Source organism: Lichenostomus cassidix, chromosome 14 (assembly GCF_008360975.1).
Source record: "Lichenostomus cassidix isolate B80296 chromosome 14, HeHo_3.0, whole genome shotgun sequence".
NCBI lineage: Eukaryota > Metazoa > Chordata > Aves > Passeriformes > Meliphagidae > Lichenostomus > Lichenostomus cassidix.
The window spans coordinates 8,691,157-8,712,733 of NC_139495.1; the positions used below are offsets into that span (position 1 = coordinate 8,691,157).

Below are 21,577 nucleotides of genomic sequence, written 5' to 3' on the forward strand. Positions count from 1 at the left end.
AAAAACAGGGAAGTAGCAGGGTCATATTTCCACTTAACTTGATATGGGAACAGACAAAACATTAAGTGAGACAGTGGCCATCCTGCCCTTTTCCCCTTCTTCCCCTCTCACTCTCTCTGGGCAAGCTCTCCCAAGCCTCACCCAGCCATGGAACTCCAGCCTGTTTTCTTCCCTGACATGCACCAAGAAGCAAAATCATCCCGAACATCTCCAAACCATTACTCAAAAGACTCCTCCACGAGAGAGGCTAAACTCTTCTTTCCCAGCTCAGTAAATCTCCAAGGCTGGAGCTGGCAGGCACTGCTGCCTGGCCTCTCTCCCACACAGATATCACAGATATGGAGCTCCAGTTCAGCTCCATGCTGAACCCACTCCATCCTTCGGGAATTGTTTTGGAAGTAAACCCGTAGGATTTACTGGCTTCTGAGATGGGTCTCCAGTGGGGTCCAGCTGGTCTAGGACAAAGGTTTTCATTCTGTTTGCATATCTCATACTGCAGGAGCAAGGCTGCCAAGCCCTAATGTGATTTAGAGCACCTCATTGAGTGCCCTGTGCACAGGGGCTTCCCACAGTGCCAGCACAGCCGGATTAAGGGATGTGTGAACGGGCAATTCTTGTGGTTCATTGCTTACTGAAACAAACGCTGAAAATAAATTCTGCTGTTGCTTTTCAGATGTTTCCAAAAGTGGAATTAAGCTAAGTCTCATATCATAATATTAACGTGGAAAGCTTTCAAATTTTTAACAACAACAATGAAAGTACACTTTTAAAACCAATTTCCCCCAGCTATTCTCAACTAGTTACAACACAGGCTCAACCCACAACAGTGGGGCCAATTTGCTAGTCTCACCTTGTTTTTGTCTGGAAACCTATTCTAGCTGGGATAATTTTAGTTTAAGGTGAAGGTAATGGAGTCATCAAGGATTTTGTAGCTCATGAGGTACAAAAACTCAGTTATGGCTGAGCACTATATATGTGAGCTTATGTGCTTTAAATCCTGTACTGAATTCCTAAAACAATGCTTGGCAAGCAACAAGGGAAGAATAAGTTTAAATTATACCCCATGATGTGAGAGTGGTATTTTTAACAGAGCATGCATGTTAGCCTAGTGGAGCCCTCTACCTGGGGAAAGCCAGAGTTTCTTAGGAGGAAAACTTGCATAGGAAGCAGCTAAAGTGCTGCTGTTGGGCTGCTCAGAACTGTGCAATGGGATGTGCTTTTGATCTGGTTTTTTTGCATTGGCCATGTGAGTTGGGTGCAAAGAACAGCACTGGCAGAAAATGTGCTCACTTGTGTATGGCAGGTAAAAGAATTATTTGAGATGCTTCAATTAAACAAATGCTCAGTCTGCTTCCTAAAGATGATGATTAGGACAGTGGTAACAACATATATATAGTAAACACCTATTTGGAACATAATTAAGTCTGAGGAGAATGAGCACTCAGAAGACAGGAGCAGGTGCCTCCTGGGAGGAACCCCATCGTGTATGATCCATGCCAAAACAACTGAAAGATGTTTGCAAGAAAGAGATCCATCTTTAAAAGTTCAGTCACTGAGCTCAAGAGAGTATGTAGATTTTAAAGCAGGTGGGATTTCTCATGCCACCTCAGAATTATGGTACTTCAAAGCAGATGCAGAGAAAAAAAACCAGCATCACCAATTCTGTTGCAACTCAATAGCTCTAGGAGGAATTTCATCCACCTGTGAAGTGAACCAGGAGATTCATATGCTCTCCCCCTCCTGGGGCTCCTTTGGTTAACTTCTTGATATTTAGGAGCATTGAGCCTGACCTAGCCATTCCTCCTCACTAGTTGGTTTTCAAACACATGGCATTTCATCACTGAGATGAAATCAGACATTGTCATATGGCTGATACATCCTTCAGGGTATGTAATATTGTTTAATGGATACTTGTTCATCAGACCTGTCTAGTGTCATGGACATTTATAACTGATCTGATATGCTGAAAATCAGAGGTATTCATCAGCTATAGATAGACATTATTCTTCATTACTTATTGAACTTGGAGACTTTTTTCCTAATTAACCTAAAGCAGTTGAGGTTCTGTGTGTTTTCTATTTCCCGCTGAGAAACTTTCTATTGTCTATTTCAAAAGGAAGTTAAAGCCCCAAGTCTATCTGCAGAAAACAGGAAAGCCCGCAGCCTGTTCAGAAGCAAAGAGTTAAGGATGAAAGAGCAGAGCTAAATGTTAAGTAACTTAAGCATTACAGTATGATGGGATAATTACAAGTAAAATGATGCCATATATGGTAATACTCACAGGGATTCAGGGAAAAGCCAGATGATGGGCACTGTTGCCCTGGGAGAAAGAAAATGCAGTGATGATGTGATGAACTACAAATAACCCTTAATAAAATGAATAGTTCAAAGCCCAGGGTTTGTTTGAAGAAAGTTGTTTTGCTTGTTTTTTTTCCAAAGAAACAAAGTTGTAAGGTAGATTTATTTGAAAAGTTTGTATGCATATGTGTTCAAATTGGTGTGCTTGATTTGGAATTGTTCCCAGGACACTTAATTTTTATCAATAAAACATAGAAATGTTTTAGCACTGAAGCCCAGGCAGAGATGAATCCAATCTCTAAACTGTGCAAATTAACCCAGGTCTTGTGAAAAGGAATCTATTAATCTCAATTATTTGTGGTTAAAACTCTAAAAGCCAGAAGAAGCCAGAAGTTCTTATCATGTCATACTTCAGGCAGGAATTGTTTCTGGTTTCCAAAGGTTTATATCAATGTCATTCTGTATTGAAAGTTCTGCCCAGCACTTCTCCATATTTTTATGTCCATTATCACTGGTCCTTTGGTAGGAAAAATTAATTCCTGTATTTCCTAATTAGGAAAAGAAGCAGAACTGCAATGGATCCAGCTAAACAGTTTCAGACCCAAAAGAGCTGACAAACATCTCTGGGATTTTTGAATGTATTGTTCTTTTATATTTTTTAAATCCATTTTAGTTTATATCCAAAGAAAAAGAGATCCAAGATTAGATTGCTGCTCTCCTCACAGCATTAGCTCAGTTGAAAGAACTCATTTGTTACATCCACACCCACTTTACCACCCTTTTTGACTGCTGAGACAGGACAGTATAAAAACATTTCTGTCCATATAATCATCAGAGCTAGAGGTTTCTGAAAGATGTAAGATAATGTAATGCAACAATTAGGAAAATTGGGTAGAAATTGCTATTGAGAAAAGACTGTAAATGTACTTTGAAAACCACTCTTTCACTTTAAGAGAGGGCTTAAGAGTTGTAAATAAACAACCTGGAAGTCTTCCAAGAGATAAAAAGTTACCACTGCCTTCCTGCTTCCCAAGGGACGCTGCATGGAGCAGGGCTGGGATGGCAGTTCTGCTGGCCAGACATCTCCCCACCATGTCCCTTATTGCCCTGTGAACAGGGACACCTCAGGCAGTTCTATTCCTGGTCCCCTGGATTCGAGAAGCACCTGAACATGAAGTTCAGATGAGGCAAGATCAAGCTGTTAGTCTGCTCTAATGCCAGAGTTTCAGAAGAGAAAACCATAGTATCACTGCTGCTGTTTCCATATCTTGCTGCTGTACTACATCATAGTTAATGCTGTGGGTTTTGATCTTAAAATATCAGCAGACTGCCTGCCAACCCCACTTGTAATAAGTGCTCAGATGCTGCCAAAGCAAAATGAACCGCTGTTCAAAAATGCATCATGTTTTAGAATGCCCTTAAATGGCCCAACGTCAACTCAAAATACTACCAGGGCAGAGATGTAGCTCTGATAATGCATTCTTTGCAGGCTGAAGTCAGGTGGATTTGGAGAGATGGTGTTCTGGGGTAGATAAGAACTGAGCCAAGTGGTTTCCAGTCCTGTTTTTGTACACCACATACATCTACATGTCAGAAGGAGCCCACTGGTTACCTACCTTCTTTTGTGTTATTTTCTTTCCTCTCAGAGGTGAATCTGGAGCTGGCAAGACAGAAAATACCAAAAAGGTCATTCAGTACCTGGCTGTTGTTGCTTCATCACATAAGGGCAAAAAGGACACCAGCGTCACTGTAAGTGAACACTTCCATACCCAACTCTCCCTCAGCCTCTCAGGGCTGTGCTGAGGTCAGGCACTGGGGCTTGTCAAACAGTCCACATCTTAAGAGTACACAGTTACATCACAGCTCTGTGTTTATGGAAAAAAAAATTTTGCTTGACACCATCTTAGGCATCAAATCAGGATGTTCTGTGGGAGAACAGAAATATTCATAGCTTTCCATATGCATAGCACCTATTTATAGCCCAGCATGAAGGCCTTGAAGTCTGCAAGGGCTCAAGTCCTTGTTTTACCCTTGACCTCTGGCAACTAAGAAGTTTGGGAAAGCCTGTGATTAACACATTTTCCAACTGCATCACAGAAATGTATACCAGCATTTAAACTTCCAAAGTTTTGATTGGATTTGTTAGTAAGTTTTCTTATTAGCTAGCGAAGAGTCCCAGAATAAAACTTGTCTTTTCTTTTTACTGCTCTGTCGGAGGTAACAATTTTGAAAGGCAGAATTTTTTATAAGTACTTTTTGCCTTCAAAATTTGTAATAGTCTTGCCTGAGAGACTAAAGTTCATTTTCTTACTTTGAATCATAATACCTGCCCAGGTCCTGGAGGTCATTACCATGGCTGGGGCTCTCAGCTGTCTTTGCTGTTCTCAATGATACAACTCCAGGTCCTATGTAATTTCCAGCCTTTCCAACGTTACTCAAACTTCGGCAGAAAAATGAAGCAATACACTTTTATGACAAAACAGGCTTAATTCAGGAAGACATTTCATTGTGCTCCAAATACAAGACTGGGTCCAATATATGTAATGAGTAGGGAAGAGGAAAATAAAGTAAAAATCTCATTACCACTCCTGTGCTGAGTCTCACAGCTGCCCCTGCCCATGTGTCAGCAGATAGAGGATTCCAGAGCCCAGGGTGTGAAGCTCTCCCTCTTCCACCACAAATAACTGGGCTTTTAGGTACTGTGGATTCTAATTTGGGGCAGGGGAGGGAGTAGATGTCCTTTTGAGTAGTATTTTCTAGAGATCTGTGATTAAATTTAGTGGAAACAGTCCAAGATTAATGTTTAATTTTTATGCAAAAAAAGTTATTTCTTCCTATTGAGTCCCTGTTCAGTTGCTGGGGAAAATGAACATGGGGTGCCAAGGCCATCCCTAACTGCAGTTGCTGCTGACTCTTCTGGGGAATTATGTGAGTCTCAGGATCAAATTTGCTCTGAGACAGACCTGAAGGCAGATATCCATCAGAGAGGAGCTGAGAGAAAGTCTAACCTGTTCTGTAACATGCTGACAAATAGTTATTCAGTGATTTGGACTACTGACACTGCAATTTCAGTCATTAAAATATAATGAATACCAAAATGCACCAGAGAAGAACTAGGGATTTATCATAAAAATATTTGTCCTTGTCTGGTCCTGAGAGACTAACCTGGGACTGGATCCAAATCCCTTCCCTTTGCTTCAGGTTTTTTTCTGTTCTTCAGTTAAAATGCTCTATATATGTTAATGGTGTTTGTACTCTTGGAGTGTCTGCAATAGATTGTTTGTATCTGTATTCCTGGTTTATTTGCATGGAAATTGTGTATTGGATATTTTAATACAGGAAAAGCAATAAAAATGTCTGTCTAATGGAAATTATACTGACACCTGTTTTATACCATGTTATTCAATACAGCAAGGTCCATCTTTTGCCTACGTGAGTAACTTAGACTGTTTGATGTGTGTTTAAGGCACTGAGTGTAGATCTGCATGCTATTGTTGCACCCCAAAAATTTAAGAGAGATTTTTGTTGAAATATGTTGTATGATATGATAAAAAGCAACAATAGCACCAAATGCTCTCACAAATCTACCCTAACTGTGTCAGGCTCCATGGCAGAGAATGAGGTCTGACACAGGCAGGGTCATCTTTCAAATATCACCCTCTTCTATACTTCTGTGTGTGTTCAAATTGCCATAGTTTGAATTAAATTTCCCACGATCCTGGAAGAGCCACTCAGCCTGAAATGAAACAATGTGGTTTCTGAATGAAATACCCAAATGCTTTTTTGCTTCAGGTTGAACTTTTTAGGACTGTTGTGAAATAATTGCTAAACCTCACAGTGTTTGATTTGTTTGGCTGCATGCTTTCCATTTGTTATTGCTTGGAATTTGACATTTCAATGCAACTGTTGAGAATTGTTCACCACCACAAGAGTTAGCATGTTCTTAGCTTGCTGCTGTGATGTGTGACAGAGCAATTCCCACTGCAGCACCTGTCTGCAGGTGTGTTAGAGGCCCTCCTCTCTTTGTGCCATACCACATAGCCATGCTTTGGGAATACAGCTAAGTTTGCTAGCATATTCTTTATGTTTCTGTGCCAGACAAATGGGATTTATTTTCTTTCATGCAGTCTTTTTTGCCCCATTCTGGCTGCTGCCTCCCAGCCTTCAGCTATTCCAAAGAGCAGTGTTGTCCCTTAGTTAATTTAGTTCTTCCTTTGACAATCTCTCTGCAGAAAACTCTAATTCCTGGTTTGCACAGGCACCTTTGTGGAGTTTGGTGGACTTAGAGCTGCACCAAGTGCTGGCCATCTGGAGCCAAAGTTTTATAGCCCAAGTTCATGGCACTAGAAGCAGGTGGTGTCTGTGTCAGTTTAACAGACAAGGTTCTGCTTTAGATGTCACTATGTGATTGCAGCAACACCCTTCACTTACACTGGAGTTTTTAAGTCTACAGAGTGTAACTGGACAAAGTTGCTCAATACAGAGGATCTTCAGGGACTTTTAGGAATTCATTACTTCTTCCAGGATTCTGTATGAACTTGTTTGGAAGTTTTCCTTCCTTCTTCCTCCAGCTCTTAGGTAGTAAGCTTTTTACTGATATTTTTGAGGTAGCTCTCATCAGTGGCACAGAAGTTACAGGACATTCAGGAGTGACATTTAGAAAAAGGTTACCAGGTTTTTGTACACTAATTGGGAAGCACTTTCATTTTCCTAATTATTTCCTAGATTAGAACAAAATATTGCCTTAATTCCTAATTTAAATTATTTAAATTATGCCTTATTATCTATCAAGGACTTTTTCCTTTCCAGGGTGAGTTATTTCAAATAATGCATATTACTGCAGAGTAGTACTCAAAGAATAGTGTGGCAAAGTAATCGTGAATGTAAATAATCTCATAGGACAGAGCTGAATGTAAAGTTCTGAAAAGCTGTATACATATGCAAAGTATTTTTTTCAGCTTCATTGACTTGCTTAGAAATAGGATTAGATAAATATATGGAATTAAATGCATGCTTGTTTCATTGCATGGTTTGTCTCCTTAGCAATTAGCAATCACAATTAACCATATAATATGAAGTTTGTGTGTTTGCATGAGAATTCATTATCCTAGTTTGAAGAAAATCAATGCAATTCCATATTTAACCTAAGTAGCCTTGCATGGATCATTATTAATAGACTTGATGAAATCTGCTTTGTAGCTTTGTGCTGCATTACATTAAAATGATTCTCGGCAAGTTACTCTAATTACATTGTCATTTGCTAGCAAAGGGTCTCAATAAACTAACTTGGAAAAGACATGCTAGACGTTCTTTTAAGAAGGTCCCTTTTAAAAACCATATTAAACTGGAAAAAAAATTGACATTGAATGACCCTTTTTTTTTTCAAGAAAGGCCAGTCATGATGCTAAACAGATTAATAGAGTTTGATCTGTTACAGGCAACAGGACTGGAAAAGGGTCATGTATACACAGCAGCAGTCAATTGAACAAATAGATAAACACGAAGAGTAATAGAGAATGAAAACAAACTCACATGAAATGCAGTATTCAGCAAAAAATATTAGATTCTTAAATTAGATTTCACCTTTCTCTCCCGTGAACAAGTGTTGGTTTCAACTAAGTAATTATGAAGTTTAGTGTTAACTGCTTCTGAATGCATTTTAGGGTGAGCTGGAAAAACAGCTTCTACAGGCAAACCCTATTCTTGAAGCTTTTGGAAATGCCAAAACTGTGAAGAATGACAACTCCTCCCGATTCGTAAGTAGGAGAAATCCATTTGGGTCTGTATGGGGGGGAGGTAAAATACCTTTTAAAACCCAATGTACAGACAGTGGACCCCAGCAGTGCTTCTCTCTAAAGAGAGCCTTATAACTGATGCCTTACAAACAGTTTCAAATTTCCCTCTGAAATAGGAATTTGGCTTGATAGAAGATTAAAGATCAAGCTCAAACTTGGCAGTACCATTGTCTCTCACAACTGAGCAGTTTATGTGTGACCTTTTAGAGTCACTTCCCCCTGAATGTACACATCTTATGAAACAGGCTAAATACTGGCTAATATTGGAAAACCTGGCATTACCTGAAAGAACAGTGCAATTCAGATCTTCTTTTCATTCACAGGGCAAATTCATCCGCATCAACTTTGATGCAACTGGCTACATTGTGGGAGCAAACATCGAGACTTGTATCCTTTCCAGTGAGCTGCACTAGGCTGAGAGAAGGAAGGAAGATAAACAAGCTCATTGCATGTCGAAGAAAGGCAAATATTGCTGAGGCTGTTACAAACAAAGAGGGAGGGAAGTGGCTCCATTTGTGCTGATATCAGTTTCTCAGTGTGTGTGGCTCTCAGGTTTGCATTTTCAGGTCTGTTTTCTCAGCTATAGGAAAGTGAGCTATTCCCCAAATACAGCTTGAGAAACTGGACAACCCATACCTAAGGCAATGGCAATGGATGTTTTCATGTCCAGAGAAGTTGTCTTGCCTGGATGCTAAATACTCACTGCTGTATCAAATGACACACCCAGAGCAGTGAGCTGTACATCAATAACCTTGATGTATTTTTTCAGGAAAAATGTACAGAGAAATTCAGCTCAGTCTGACTTTGCTTGTCAAGCATGTTGTGTGTTCCCTTGGCTATGTTTACGAGATAGTATGTTCTAATGAACATATTAATATGCAGGTAGTTCCCTCAGTGTTGCACTGCTCATTTTTGCATACAGAAGGAGCTTCTTGCTGCAGCAAATGAGAAAGAATGATGCAGATATAAAAAGGACCTTATCTCTTGAGTGTAGCATCAGGCAACAAACAGTTTATCATTTTGCTCTTATTTTGACAACTGATCTTTAGAAAAAATCATGTTTTAACATTTTTGGTCTTAACTGAAGTTTTCTCTATAGCACTTTAGCTTTTAAAGAGTGAATCACTGACTGGTATTGAAATATTTAGACTAATGCTAACTTCATTTTCATTAGCTTATAGTCACAAAAATGGTCCATAAATAAAACTTGAATGTATTGCTTTTATACCTACAATAAAAGAACACAAGAACTATTTTTTTCTAGAAGCCCTACCTTATGTTTAAAGAATTATATTGGTACTTAATTTTCAAAGTGGTGTGAGTTATATTGTGACTATTAGTTTTATATCTCTGATTTTAGGAGCTTTCAGGTCTATTGTGCTTACTGCCATGATTAGCAGCATTTACCCTGCAATGAGAGGTTGGAAATTGGTCTGCTTCTTGTGGTAAGGATTATACTAATACCAGAGCTCCTACCACAGAATTAGACACATATTCCTGTTAGACAAGCTCGTGGCAAATATTTCAACAATGCTATTGATGGTTCTGAGGCTGATAGCACGATTAAGAAAGGACTGAAATATGTTACTGATTTTTTTAACACACTTGACAAACAGATTTGCTTGAGAAATCCCGTGCCATTCGTCAGGCTAAAGATGAAAGAACGTTTCACATCTTTTACTATTTGATTGCTGGAGCTTCTGAACAAATGAGAAGTAAGTTCCTTACTAATGATTCTCTCATCTCATTGAAAAGTCTGAGCAATGGCTTGCCTAAGTATTTTTCTTTCTTTAATTGTATGTCATTCAATCCTTACTTATTCAATCCTTATTTATTTACTATTAATAAATAGCCCTTTAGCTATAGAAAATAATTTTCTCTAGTGAATTTTAAGAAAACATCAATTCATGTCCACCTGTTTTAGTCATGCTGTTTGCAGTTTACAGGATATTTCAATTTACAGGAGATGTAGACCCATTCAGATCCCATCTTGAATAATATTGAGAAGATAAATTGGGAAGAGTTTTAATTGCTTTACACAAAAGAAATTGGGGGTTCCAAAAGAATATCAGCTTGTTGTTTTAAATAAATTAAGATAATGTTTTTCCCACAGCACATTATTACACTGTGAAAGCCACAGCTTCAGAATGTTGAGAAGGTGAAAGTGTAAGGGTTAGACACAATATGTATTGGAACCTCCTGGTGACAGATTTCTCTAAATCACTGATTTCCAAAGAATGTATAAAGCAATGGGTAACTCTGTATTTTCCCTGGCTTCTCTGCTCCTTACCTAAGAATCTGTTGTTGGCCACAGAATAGGGTTGAATAGCCTGTTAGTTCTGCTCACTTTGGTTACTACTTGGTTCTATTCTTATTATTATATGAATCCCCATAGGGAGAGGCATAATTCTGAGTAGGTTTCATATGGCACTAAATAAAAGAATTTTAGGAAGAATGGCTCTGATTTGAGTCCATAGGAGACAAAATTACACCAAGGTGCAGAGACATTCCCCAGTCACTAATGGAAACTTAACACCATCAAGCTTGCTAAATAGTTATTTTGAAAATATTTGTCCACCATAAAACCCTGAACTCCTCATCCAAGTAGAATCTTCCTTTGGTGAAAATTTTGGGATTTTTTCTGTTGTTCCTTAGGAGAATTCATGAACCAAGAGTATTAAGCAGATTCACTTTAAAAAGGTTTTCTTCTTCCTTTTAGATGATTTGTTGGTGGAAGGCTTCAACAATTACACCTTTCTATCTAGTGGCTACGTGCCTATTCCTTCTCAACAAGATGATGAAATGTTCCAGGAGACCTTGGAAGCCATGAAAATTATGGGCTTTACTGATGAGGAACAGACATGTGAGAATTGTTATCAACAGTATATTCAAGATATACATCTACAAGTGACATGACATAGAGATGCAAATGCAGAGGTTAATTCTGTCCAGAATAACCACTTTGCAAAGGTTGTGTTCATGAAAAGGAATATTGGAACTCCCTACATACCCAAAAAGAGATTGCTGAATTCAAGTCAGTTCTAACAACAGTGATGACCATTTAAAGCCATTTTTATGAACTTTACAACAACTAGCATGAAAAAATTGCAAAATAATCGGATTTATTTTTGAAAGTAATGGAACAGGCTCAAATAGATCATATGTGCTCACTGATTCAGAGAAAAGAGAAATAAAAACAAAGAGCATGAAACAACAACTAAACTATCTGGAATATGTGGGCCTGCCAGAACCATCCACCTGCATAGCTTTTACCTCTTGGTGATGCAGGGAGTGTGCAGAGCCCTTGGATGCACATTGCCATGGCCCAAGTGACACCTGGTGGCAAAAGCAGCATCATCCCATTGCCTGAGCCTTGAGCAGCTGCAGCAGCAGCAGAGCACATCCCTCACCTGCATCAGTGACGGAGGGATGCTGAGCAAACCCCAGCCCTGGTCAATTTGGATGATGTTAGTGGTGCACACTGGTCCACTCTCCAGCCAGTATTGGTGTGGACAGCAGCTGCAGCAACAGGAGTCATTTTACTGCCTGAAGCCCTTTGATTTCATGCTCTGAAACAGAATCCCATTAGGACAATATTCTCCTGTGTAAATTTACCAGATAAACAAATAGAGCTGCCCAGACTCATATAACCTCAGCTGTGACATATCAGTAGATTTTACTACCCGAGATTAGGTGGGATTACATTTACATATATTTTAGTAATAAAACATTAATAAATGCCTTTTCTGTATTTTGAAAATAATCCTTTAAAGATATCTATACATTTTATTTAATTGCCCAATTAAATATCCACATGTCCCTGCATAACTGGACCTTCAGAAGTGCCATGCATTTTTGAAGCTGCTGGTAATTCAGATAATTTTTTTATCTTAAAGACAGAAATATTCTTGAGTGACTGAGCAGGGATGATGCTAGAGAAACTGTGAATGGGAACTGAATTCCTGAGATGTGGGGATCTGCGTGGGGAGCCAGCATAATTTAGCTTGAGGTGCTGGTGTTCCCAGACTGGCCAATTTACTCCACTGCACAGCCTGCTGAGATTGGTATTCAATCAGCTCTCAAACTCCTGCAGTTTATGGCACAGTCCTTTAAAACAAGCCTAACTCTTTCCAGAGAGGTACAGACTATCACAGGCAATAGAATAGATCTTTGTTATTGCAGAGAACAGAGCTTTCAAAACATGGCCATTCTGTTCCTCATTTATATTGTCTGTTGCTCTTACAGCTATACTGAAGGTGGTTTCAGCTGTCCTACAGCTTGGTAATATTGTCTTCAAGAAGGAGAGGAACACTGATCAAGCTTCTATGCCAGATGATACTGGTATGATTTTCCACTTCAAAATTTAGTTTAATTTAAGAAATTAATAAATTAGCAACTGAATAAGCACTCTTTAGCAGTATTTTTTATTTAATTGCTATTACCTCTGTAGCTCTCAGGCTTCAAAATATACTTAAAATCAGCTCAATTACCATTACCTTTTCTAGTAATCTTGAGTCCATAAATTGATGAATGGTGAATTTGTTGCTTGGATCACAAATGTTACTTTTATGGCAAGTGTCATCTCTTGTATGTACAGTAGAGAAGTTTTAAGGAAGATAAATAATTTCACATACTTGCTGAGCTACTCATACTCACACTTCCTGACCTGCTAAGAGGCAATATAGTCTGAAATAAAATCTCGCTCCTTTATTCTAGCTGCACAAAAAGTGTGTCACCTGATGGGAATTAACGTGACAGATTTCACAAGATCTATTCTGACCCCAAGGATCAAAGTTGGACGAGATGTTGTCCAGAAAGCTCAGACCAAAGAGCAGGTACCACATGCACTCTGCTCAGCTCTCCTGAAACTATTCTTGTTTTCTCTTTTTCTCCTTACATCTTGTCTAAAGGGCAATGTCAGTTTTCTATCTTATTTCTACAGAAATGAAGTTAAGTGGGTTTCATCTTTCACTTATCATTTCCTCTTACCTTTTCCAGGCAGACTTTGCCATAGAAGCTTTGGCCAAGGCAAAATTTGAGCGTCTTTTCCGTTGGATCCTGGCACGCGTGAACAAAGCTCTCGATAAAACAAAAAGACAAGGAGCTTCTTTCCTGGGGATCCTTGACATTGCTGGATTTGAGATTTTTGAGGTACGTCCTGTCAGACACGAGCTGACTAAACTCATATGGATCCTTATATCTGAATGGTTTTAATATGCAAAAAGAAATACAAAATAGCAAATACCATCTTGTTATTTAAGTTCACTCTTGAAGGCCTCTTTCTAACATTACAAATTGGCTTTTTTCTTCTTCACAGATCAATTCCTTTGAGCAGCTCTGTATCAACTACACTAATGAGAAACTTCAGCAGCTATTCAACCACACAATGTTTATACTGGAGCAAGAGGAATACCAGCGAGAGGGCATTGAATGGAATTTCATTGACTTTGGCCTTGACCTGCAACCTTGCATTGAGCTGATCGAAAGACCAGTAAGATTATCTCTCTGTAGGTGGGATAATACATTCAGTTATGTGTCAGTTCAATAAGAGGGGTCTCTTAGGTGTTTCAGCTCCTTTATTTCTTGGAAGGATTTGTAACCTAAGGGGTAAAGAAGGTGTTGCTCTGTCTTTGCCTCTGCTTGTCATGATTCTGACCTGATATCGCTCCCATTGCAGACCAACCCCCCTGGTGTCCTGTCTCTGCTGGATGAAGAGTGCTGGTTCCCCAAGGCTACTGACACATCGTTTGTGGAGAAACTAATGCAAGAACAAGGCAATCATCCCAAATTCCAGAAGCCCAAGCAACTCAAGGACAAAACAGAGTTCTGTATAATGCACTATGCAGGAAAGGTACTGCACAGATTGAACTATTTTGACTTAGGGAACTTCAATTCTTTGATACCCAAATGGTAAAAGAGAAACAGTTCAGTACTTGCATTGATGAGACGTGGCTTTAATTACATCATGTGCTTATTAAGTTCTTTAATTACACAACACATGAAATAAGATTTGCAAATCATGGTTGTGCTAAGCTCACAAGAAAATAAAAATAACCAGCGCTGATGTTATTGAAAAACCAAGTAATTTGGATTCTTTTCTAGCTAGCAGACTTTTTAAAGACATTAATACATGTGAGAATAAATACTCAACTCTCAACCCTAGAAAGCTTTGCACATTATTATTTCTATGATTTTGTGTTAATGCAGACATTATTAGTATGATTTTGTGTTCTTAGACACTCCAGATTTCTTATCAAGAACAGATTTTTGATGCAGCACTCACTGTCCCCTGCAGGTTACCTACAATGCAACTGCCTGGCTAACAAAGAACATGGATCCACTAAATGACAATGTGACTTCTCTGCTGAACCAGTCTTCAGACAAATTTGTAGCAGACCTTTGGAAGGATGGTATGAATCACAATTCTAAATCAGTGATGGGGTTTAAAGTGAGAAACTCCTACAAGAACTTTTTGACAGCCATCCCATGCTGGCAGCACACAAGTGTGAACATGATAAGCATAGAAGAGACTGAACTAAGAAAAATGAGAATAATGTATTCTGAAGACATGTTTATGAAAAACTTTATTAGATAGTTTTGAGCACTATCAAAAAATTTCCTTAATATTGTCCAGCAACAGAATAAAAATTATTCATTACACTGTTATAATGTTGCTGAATATGTAATATTGTAGACCTCATTTAATACAGGTTATTGTTAGGTTTTATGAATCCTCTCATGTAAATTCTGTACAGGTCTATTTAATTCATGGGCATAAATGTGCATTCAAACACCAGCAAGGTGGCTCTGAATTATCAGATAACCAAGGGAGATGATTAGCTAATCTTTGAGAATCACTGGGTAACAGATGGGAGTCAAGAGATGATGATGTTCCTGGTTCTGACACCAACCTACCAATTTGATATTTTGCTGAAGAACTGTCCTTTTTACAGCAAAAAAAAAAAATATATATCCTGGGTATTTAGTTGCTCCATTCTGTCACTAGTTAACAAAATCCACATTTTCATCTTTGACAGAAGTAGACTATTTACCCAGAAGGGGTTCTAGTACATTTGTCAGAATGCCTCTACTGCATACAAAATATACTGGTCCTCTTTGGCAAGTTGCAGTTTAACAATGCCAATGATGGGCGTAATGTGAGTCAAGAACAGTTTATATAAATAGAATGTTATATAACATTTATATAAACTGTTCTATTCTTTCTTTTCTATTTCAGTGGATCGTATAGTTGGGATGGACCAAATGGCCAAGATGAGTGAAAGCTCCTCTCTTCCCAGTGCTTCAAAAACCAAGAAGGGCATGTTCCGTACCGTTGGACAACTCTATAAGGAGCAGCTGACCAAACTGATGACCACCTTAAGGAATACCAACCCCAACTTTGTCCGCTGCATCATTCCAAATCATGAAAAAAGGGTAAATTTCACATGCTCAGTTTTCAGACTCTGGGCACATTATTCCTGTTGAGCTGCTCACTGCACATGCTAGAGCTGGATGATGCCTTTAAATGTATATATGTGGACAATAACATTTTTGTGAATTTTTGCTAAAAATACCTTCTTTTCCCTTTTCAGTCTGGCAAACTTGATGCCCATTTAGTGCTGGAGCAGCTGCGCTGCAATGGTGTCTTGGAAGGGATCCGTATCTGCCGGCAGGGATTCCCCAACAGGATTGTCTTCCAGGAGTTCCGCCAGAGGTAGGAGCCCCTCAGCCCCAGCTCTGGGTTCAGCAGTGCTGTAACACCTGTCTGTCTCCAAAAAACCATCCCATGTGTTTCAGCCTCCCTAACATAAGCATCTTTTGGCAGATATGAAATCCTTGCTGCAAATGCCATTCCTAAGGGATTCATGGATGGGAAGCAGGCTTGCATACTCATGGTAAGGAGAGCATTTTTGATTCTATTGATAATCAGGTTTATACTTATATAAAAGTGTTGAGACTGGACAGAAATGAGAAGTGATTTTAGTACCCTAAACCTCAGCACTGGAGTTAACAAATATCCCTGTTTTCCTCCAGATCAAAGCACTGGAACTTGATCCCAACTTGTACAGAATTGGACAGAGTAAAATCTTCTTCAGAACTGGTGTTCTGGCTCACCTGGAAGAAGAGAGAGACCTGAAGATCACAGATGTTATTATCACCTTCCAGGCTATGTCCCGAGGCTACCTAGCAAGAAAGTAAGAACGTGTGCTAACAAATAGAATGTCTTCTGCAGCAAATATCTGCAGGGGCCTTTAGTTTTCCATAGAGCAAACTGAAGATACTGAGACATTTCACTATTATTTACGTTGCATTAGAACTATCTTGTGTCCAATGAAAGTTTCACTTGCTCCCAGAAGAGGCTCATTAGTGTAATTACAGGGAAGCAGTTACGTTGTGAGGCTGCTCACACCCCTCTGTACAAGAAGCTCTCTGAGGCAATGACCCATCATTTAAACATTTATGTGTTTGTACCAGCAGGAGAAGGAGCATCCTAAGCCATGACTGCAGTCTTATGCACTACAAGTAGCAGAACCCCTGGCATTTATAAAATATAAAGTTATTTATTCTACAGCTTCAGCATGGAGCACTGATCATCTAGCATGATCTCAGTTAACGTACAACACAGAACTATCAACAATAATGCCTTTTTCCTGCATACTATCGAGGCTTTCAAATTGCCATACAAATTGAAATATAGCATGTTTCAAGAATGATGATCAGTACAAGATCTGAGTGCCTGTTTACTCTGGAAAGATGTCCACACCCTAAACTAGATCTATACTTTCTATAAATGTGACTCCCCATGGAGTGCAAACAGCCAAAAACCAGAAGACCAAATAAAATACCAGACAGGTAACCAGAGTTACCACCTTGCCTCAGGAAAGCACAAGTGCTGTTTAAGCAACGAAAGAATTTGTGCCAGACTTCCCAAACCATGTGGCTCATCAGCAGACTCTCATGCCAGAGTTTCTTTGCTTAATGTGTGTATACTGCAAACACGTTCTATTCTCAGACTGAACCAATTTGCTTTATATTTTTAATCACAGAGCCTTTGCTAAGAGACAGCAACAGCTGACTGCAATGAAGGTTATCCAAAGAAACTGTGCTGCTTACCTGAAGCTGAGGAACTGGCAGTGGTGGAGACTGTTCACTAAAGTGAGTGACTGCTATCAGTAAATCTCTCCTCTGTTTTCCAAAAGAAATGAAATGCACATGATACCAAGGTACATCTTGCCAGGAACACTCCTTGTTCCAAAGTCCATTGCAGCTGATGGCAAGAGTGTCATTAGTTTCACAAAATTTGGGGTTAGAGATACTCTGGATAGTTATATAATGCTATTAAGATTAAAGTTAGTTCTAGTTTGAGAAGAAAACAATCTAGTTAAGCAAAAATTCATATAAGATTTTGCATGTTTCAAACTTCTTTAATTGCCAAAAAATGAAATCATTTCACAGGAGTGGAAAATGAGAACAGAGTAAAACTGAATTTTCTGAATATGCAGTGTGATATATCTGTGGGGAACCCAATAGCTCAGAAATTGTTTAACTGGGACACTAAATATCTTCCTGCTGGGCACTCATGAAAATTAAGTCTATTTTCCTATTAGAGAGGCTCGGGCTTTTTAAGAATGGCCTTTAGTTTGGATCCAGAAAACTTCTCCTACTTGGATTGATAGCCAACTCCCCTGCAACCAGAAACAGGCCGTAACACACACCTGTGTGTGCACATTGCCTTTCTATGCAGAAGATGTAGCTTTAGACTCTATCAAGGGATGAAAACAGGCCATGAGCCATTCCAAAAGTGACACTATCAGAGGCAGAGGTGCTCACAATGCCCCAGGAATTAACACAGTGACAGCTAAGAGCAGCACTGCTGAGGCTTGGGTCTTTAAAGATGTTTACATCAAGCTCGGCTGACAGTATTTGTCCAGTCTTGAGCAATAACAGCACTACCATTAGTGCCAGGCAGTCCTGTAAGTCCTGTGCTCAGCAACACAAATATTGACAGGAAACATCCTTAAAAACCCTTTCTATTTCCAGGTGAAACCACTGCTGCAAGTCACCCGCCAAGAGGAAGAAATGCAGGCCAAGGATGAAGAATTACAAAAAACTAAGGAAAGACAACAAAAAGCAGAGAGTGAATTGAAGGAGCTGGAATTGAAACACTCACAGGTGATTTACAGCTCTGAGCCTCTGGGAAACACAAGGTGTTCTTTTACCATGTCTAGAAGCTGTTATAATAAAGGTATCTCTCCTTTGCACTCATGAGGGTCTTCATAGCAATGGTCCAGAACAGAAGGTCAGTGCAGATGAGCTCCCAGTCACTTCAGTAAAGGCCCAACATCCACACAAGAATGTCTGCTAGAGCTGCCTGCCTGTGCCCCAGGACTCTCCAGTAAAACAACCAATTTGCACTCCAAGGCTTAACTTCCTCTCCATTTCATTCATGCAGCTTTGTGAAGAGAAGAACCTCCTGCAGGAGCAGCTTCAGGCAGAAACAGAGCTGTATGCTGAGGCTGAGGAGATGAGAGTTCGTTTAGCTGCTAAAAAACAAGAGCTGGAAGAGATCTTGCATGAGATGGAAGCCAGAATTGAGGAGGAGGAGGAGCGCAGCCAGCAGCTGCAGGCAGAGAAGAAAAAGATGCAACAACAAATGCTGGTAAGGAGGGATAAGTGACAAACACAGACAATAACTTGGATCTCACTGAGAAACAATGGAGACTGGCAAACATCAGATTCTAAGTCAGGGCTTGCTACACAGCCCACTATAGAATGTCTGTCTGTGCCACTGAAGTAACAACCACTTGATGCTCTTTCCTCCAGAGTTCTCTTCTTCCCATCTCAATTTTAAATAATCTTTTCTCTAAAACATTTTTTTAGCAAATCTTTCTGTGTCGTCAAGTATTACAGAGCATTTAGTTCTTAATAAAAACAACAAACTTTACAACATATAGTAATAAACATCAAGCATTTCTTAAGAATTATAGAAGTGGTATTTTATTTCCAGAATTCATGTTTTGTGGATTTCTTTTCCCCCCCTCAAAGGACCTTGAGGAACAGCTGGAAGAAGAAGAAGCTGCAAGGCAGAAACTGCAACTTGAAAAAGTAGCAGCAGATAGCAAGATAAAGAAAATGGAAGATGATATTCTGATAATGGAAGATCAGAATAACAAACTAACCAAGGTAAATGGTCTGGGTCCAGTTTTTTTACTCTGAAAATAGTGAAAGTTGAGAGAAAACCTTCTCTTCCACTAGAACAGGAATACTCTTGACTATCTAATCTCATGAGAATACAATTATAACAGGTCATCAGTCCAGCCTGTATCAAATACATTTCTGATAATTTTCCATTGCTCATTTAATCAATTAAAATTTGTGTAAAACTACTGTGTTTGAGATCTGCTGTAGCAATAATATCTTCAAGCAAAATACCCACAGCAGTCAAGCACAATCACTGGAAGATTTTTCTTCTTGTCCAATAGCAGACTAAATAATTCTCTTGGGTTTCAGCTAATTTAAACCAAACTTCACAATTAAAACTGGAAGTAAGCATGTCTTACAGTACTTTTTGAAAGGGAATGCTCCTGTGAGCTGAGCCCTGTACTTAGCAGTCATCAGAGAGAGCACAAGATTCTAAGAGCAGCAGCTTAGAGAACATGGAAGTCATAGACACCACTCCACAGCTCCTCTGTAACTGAAAAATTGAAATATATCACTACCATCTCAAGAAATACAGCATAAAAGGACAGCCTCTTGAACATTTTTGGTTGGCAAAGAGTTGATTGATAATCACCAATGACAGACACTTTTGCTAAAGAAGTATTTTATTTTTCTTAAGGAAAGAAAACTCCTTGAGGAAAGAATAAGTGATCTAACAACAAATCTTGCAGAAGAAGAAGAAAAAGCCAAAAATCTTACAAAGCTCAAGAACAAACATGAATCTATGATTTCAGAACTTGAAGGTAACATGAACAATAGTTTCGGGGGGGGGGGGGACGTAGAAAGGGGGGGTTGTAGAAATTTTTTTTTTCTTGGCACAGAACAAAAGAAACTAAACAGAATCTGGAGAGAATTTCTAAAAACTCAGTGGGGTATTTCCCAAATTTTTTATGCTGAAGCAAGTTTGGTGAGAATCACCAAATCCCCATGGTGCTCAAAACACAGAAACCTTTTATTTTTTGCATACAAAATAGAAGAGAAAAAATTGAGGGGAAAAATGCTTATTTTGGAAAAATATAAAGAAATTATTCTTCAGGATGGCTAGAAATAAGGTACTGCATATCCCTTCAAAAACACAATGACTTGTAGTTAAATGTATGACAACACTGGAGGCCAGAACCACTTTTTGCCTAAGTTCAAGATGAGATTAAGGACTCCAGGCACTACCACACTCTGGTGACCAAAATCCTTCCTTTTCCAGTGCGGCTGAAGAAGGAAGAGAAGAGCAGACAAGAACTGGACAAAGTCAAGAGGAAGCTGGAAGGGGAGGCAAATGATCTACATGAGCAGATCGCAGAGCTCCAGGCACAAATCGCTGACCTGAAGGCACAACTGGCCAAGAAGGAGGAAGAGCTGCAGGCTGCTCTGGCCAGGTACTCATTCCTGGATCTGCATGAGGTGGAAAGCCAAGGCTGGAACACATCTTGCCCCTTCCCAGACACTGAGCAGCTGCAGCCATGAATCTGCTCTCTCAGTTCATCCCCCCTCACTATGCTTCACCTTTTCCAAATGTCCTTTTGTGAAAAATAATTATGGTATTGCTTGTCCATAGACAAATAATCTATTTTATTAAATTACCCCCAGGTAACAATTGAAACTCCTCTTGCTATAGGCAAGGGCAGTGCTGTCAAGTACAATGAAATAGGCAATAGGCAAAATTAATTAAGAGTCTGACCTTGATCCACTCCAGAATCTCAGTGGATTTTCTGTATAAATTTAAGAGGGAAAACAATCAATCAAAACTTGCTGAATCAACTCATCAGCATCTCCAGGCATTGCATCCAGATGAAGTATAGCTGTCTGATCTTTTTTGCATCAGTCCTCCCTTTCTTAGGTACTTCCTGGCACAGAACCTATAAATCTTTAGTGTACACTGATTTTCTCAAAGTGAAATCATTATTTTTTTTAATTTCTAAAATGAAATGCTCTCTTTTCCAAAAGGCTTGAAGACGAAACTACTCAGAAGAACAATGCCCTCAAGAAAATCCGTGAATTGGAATCTGTAATTTCTGATCTCCAGGAAGACTTGGAGTCTGAAAGAGCGGCAAGAAACAAAGCAGAAAAACAGAAGAGAGACTTAGGTGAAGAGTTGGAGGCTCTTAAAACAGAGCTTGAGGATACTTTGGATACCACAGCCACCCAGCAGGAGCTCAGGTATGGAGATGTAGCCCAAAGGGCAAAAAGAAATATCCCCAAGCTCAGCACAATACTGTGTATTGCTGTGCAGTAGGGCTGGAATGCTCTTTGCTGCTGCTGCTGCTGCT

General features: G+C 39.3%; 1 protein-coding gene across 4 annotated transcripts in view; it reads left to right on the forward strand.

Annotated features, from left to right (window-relative positions):
- The window catches only part of MYH11 (myosin heavy chain 11), a 53,334-nt gene that overhangs the window by 18,901 nt on the left and 12,856 nt on the right, over positions 1–21,577 (forward strand). For 3 of the 4 annotated variants that reach the window (XM_085074784.1, XM_085074786.1, XM_085074787.1), the window contains exons 5-27: positions 3,945–4,047; positions 5,710–5,730; positions 7,962–8,054; positions 8,417–8,480; positions 9,710–9,808; positions 10,813–10,956; positions 12,339–12,434; positions 12,810–12,928; positions 13,092–13,244; positions 13,411–13,584; positions 13,771–13,944; positions 14,389–14,503; positions 15,331–15,527; positions 15,686–15,807; positions 15,919–15,988; positions 16,128–16,288; positions 17,141–17,249; positions 18,135–18,266; positions 18,547–18,753; positions 19,140–19,277; positions 19,933–20,056; positions 20,515–20,686; positions 21,255–21,467. In XM_085074784.1, coding sequence (XP_084930910.1) covers positions 3,945–4,047; positions 5,710–5,730; positions 7,962–8,054; positions 8,417–8,480; positions 9,710–9,808; positions 10,813–10,956; positions 12,339–12,434; positions 12,810–12,928; positions 13,092–13,244; positions 13,411–13,584; positions 13,771–13,944; positions 14,389–14,503; positions 15,331–15,527; positions 15,686–15,807; positions 15,919–15,988; positions 16,128–16,288; positions 17,141–17,249; positions 18,135–18,266; positions 18,547–18,753; positions 19,140–19,277; positions 19,933–20,056; positions 20,515–20,686; positions 21,255–21,467 — 3,000 coding nt within the window. The remainder of the gene's footprint in view (positions 1–3,944; positions 4,048–5,709; positions 5,731–7,961; positions 8,055–8,416; positions 8,481–9,709; positions 9,809–10,812; positions 10,957–12,338; positions 12,435–12,809; positions 12,929–13,091; positions 13,245–13,410; positions 13,585–13,770; positions 13,945–14,388; positions 14,504–15,330; positions 15,528–15,685; positions 15,808–15,918; positions 15,989–16,127; positions 16,289–17,140; positions 17,250–18,134; positions 18,267–18,546; positions 18,754–19,139; positions 19,278–19,932; positions 20,057–20,514; positions 20,687–21,254; positions 21,468–21,577) is intronic. The other variant, XM_085074785.1, reaches the window with a different exon arrangement.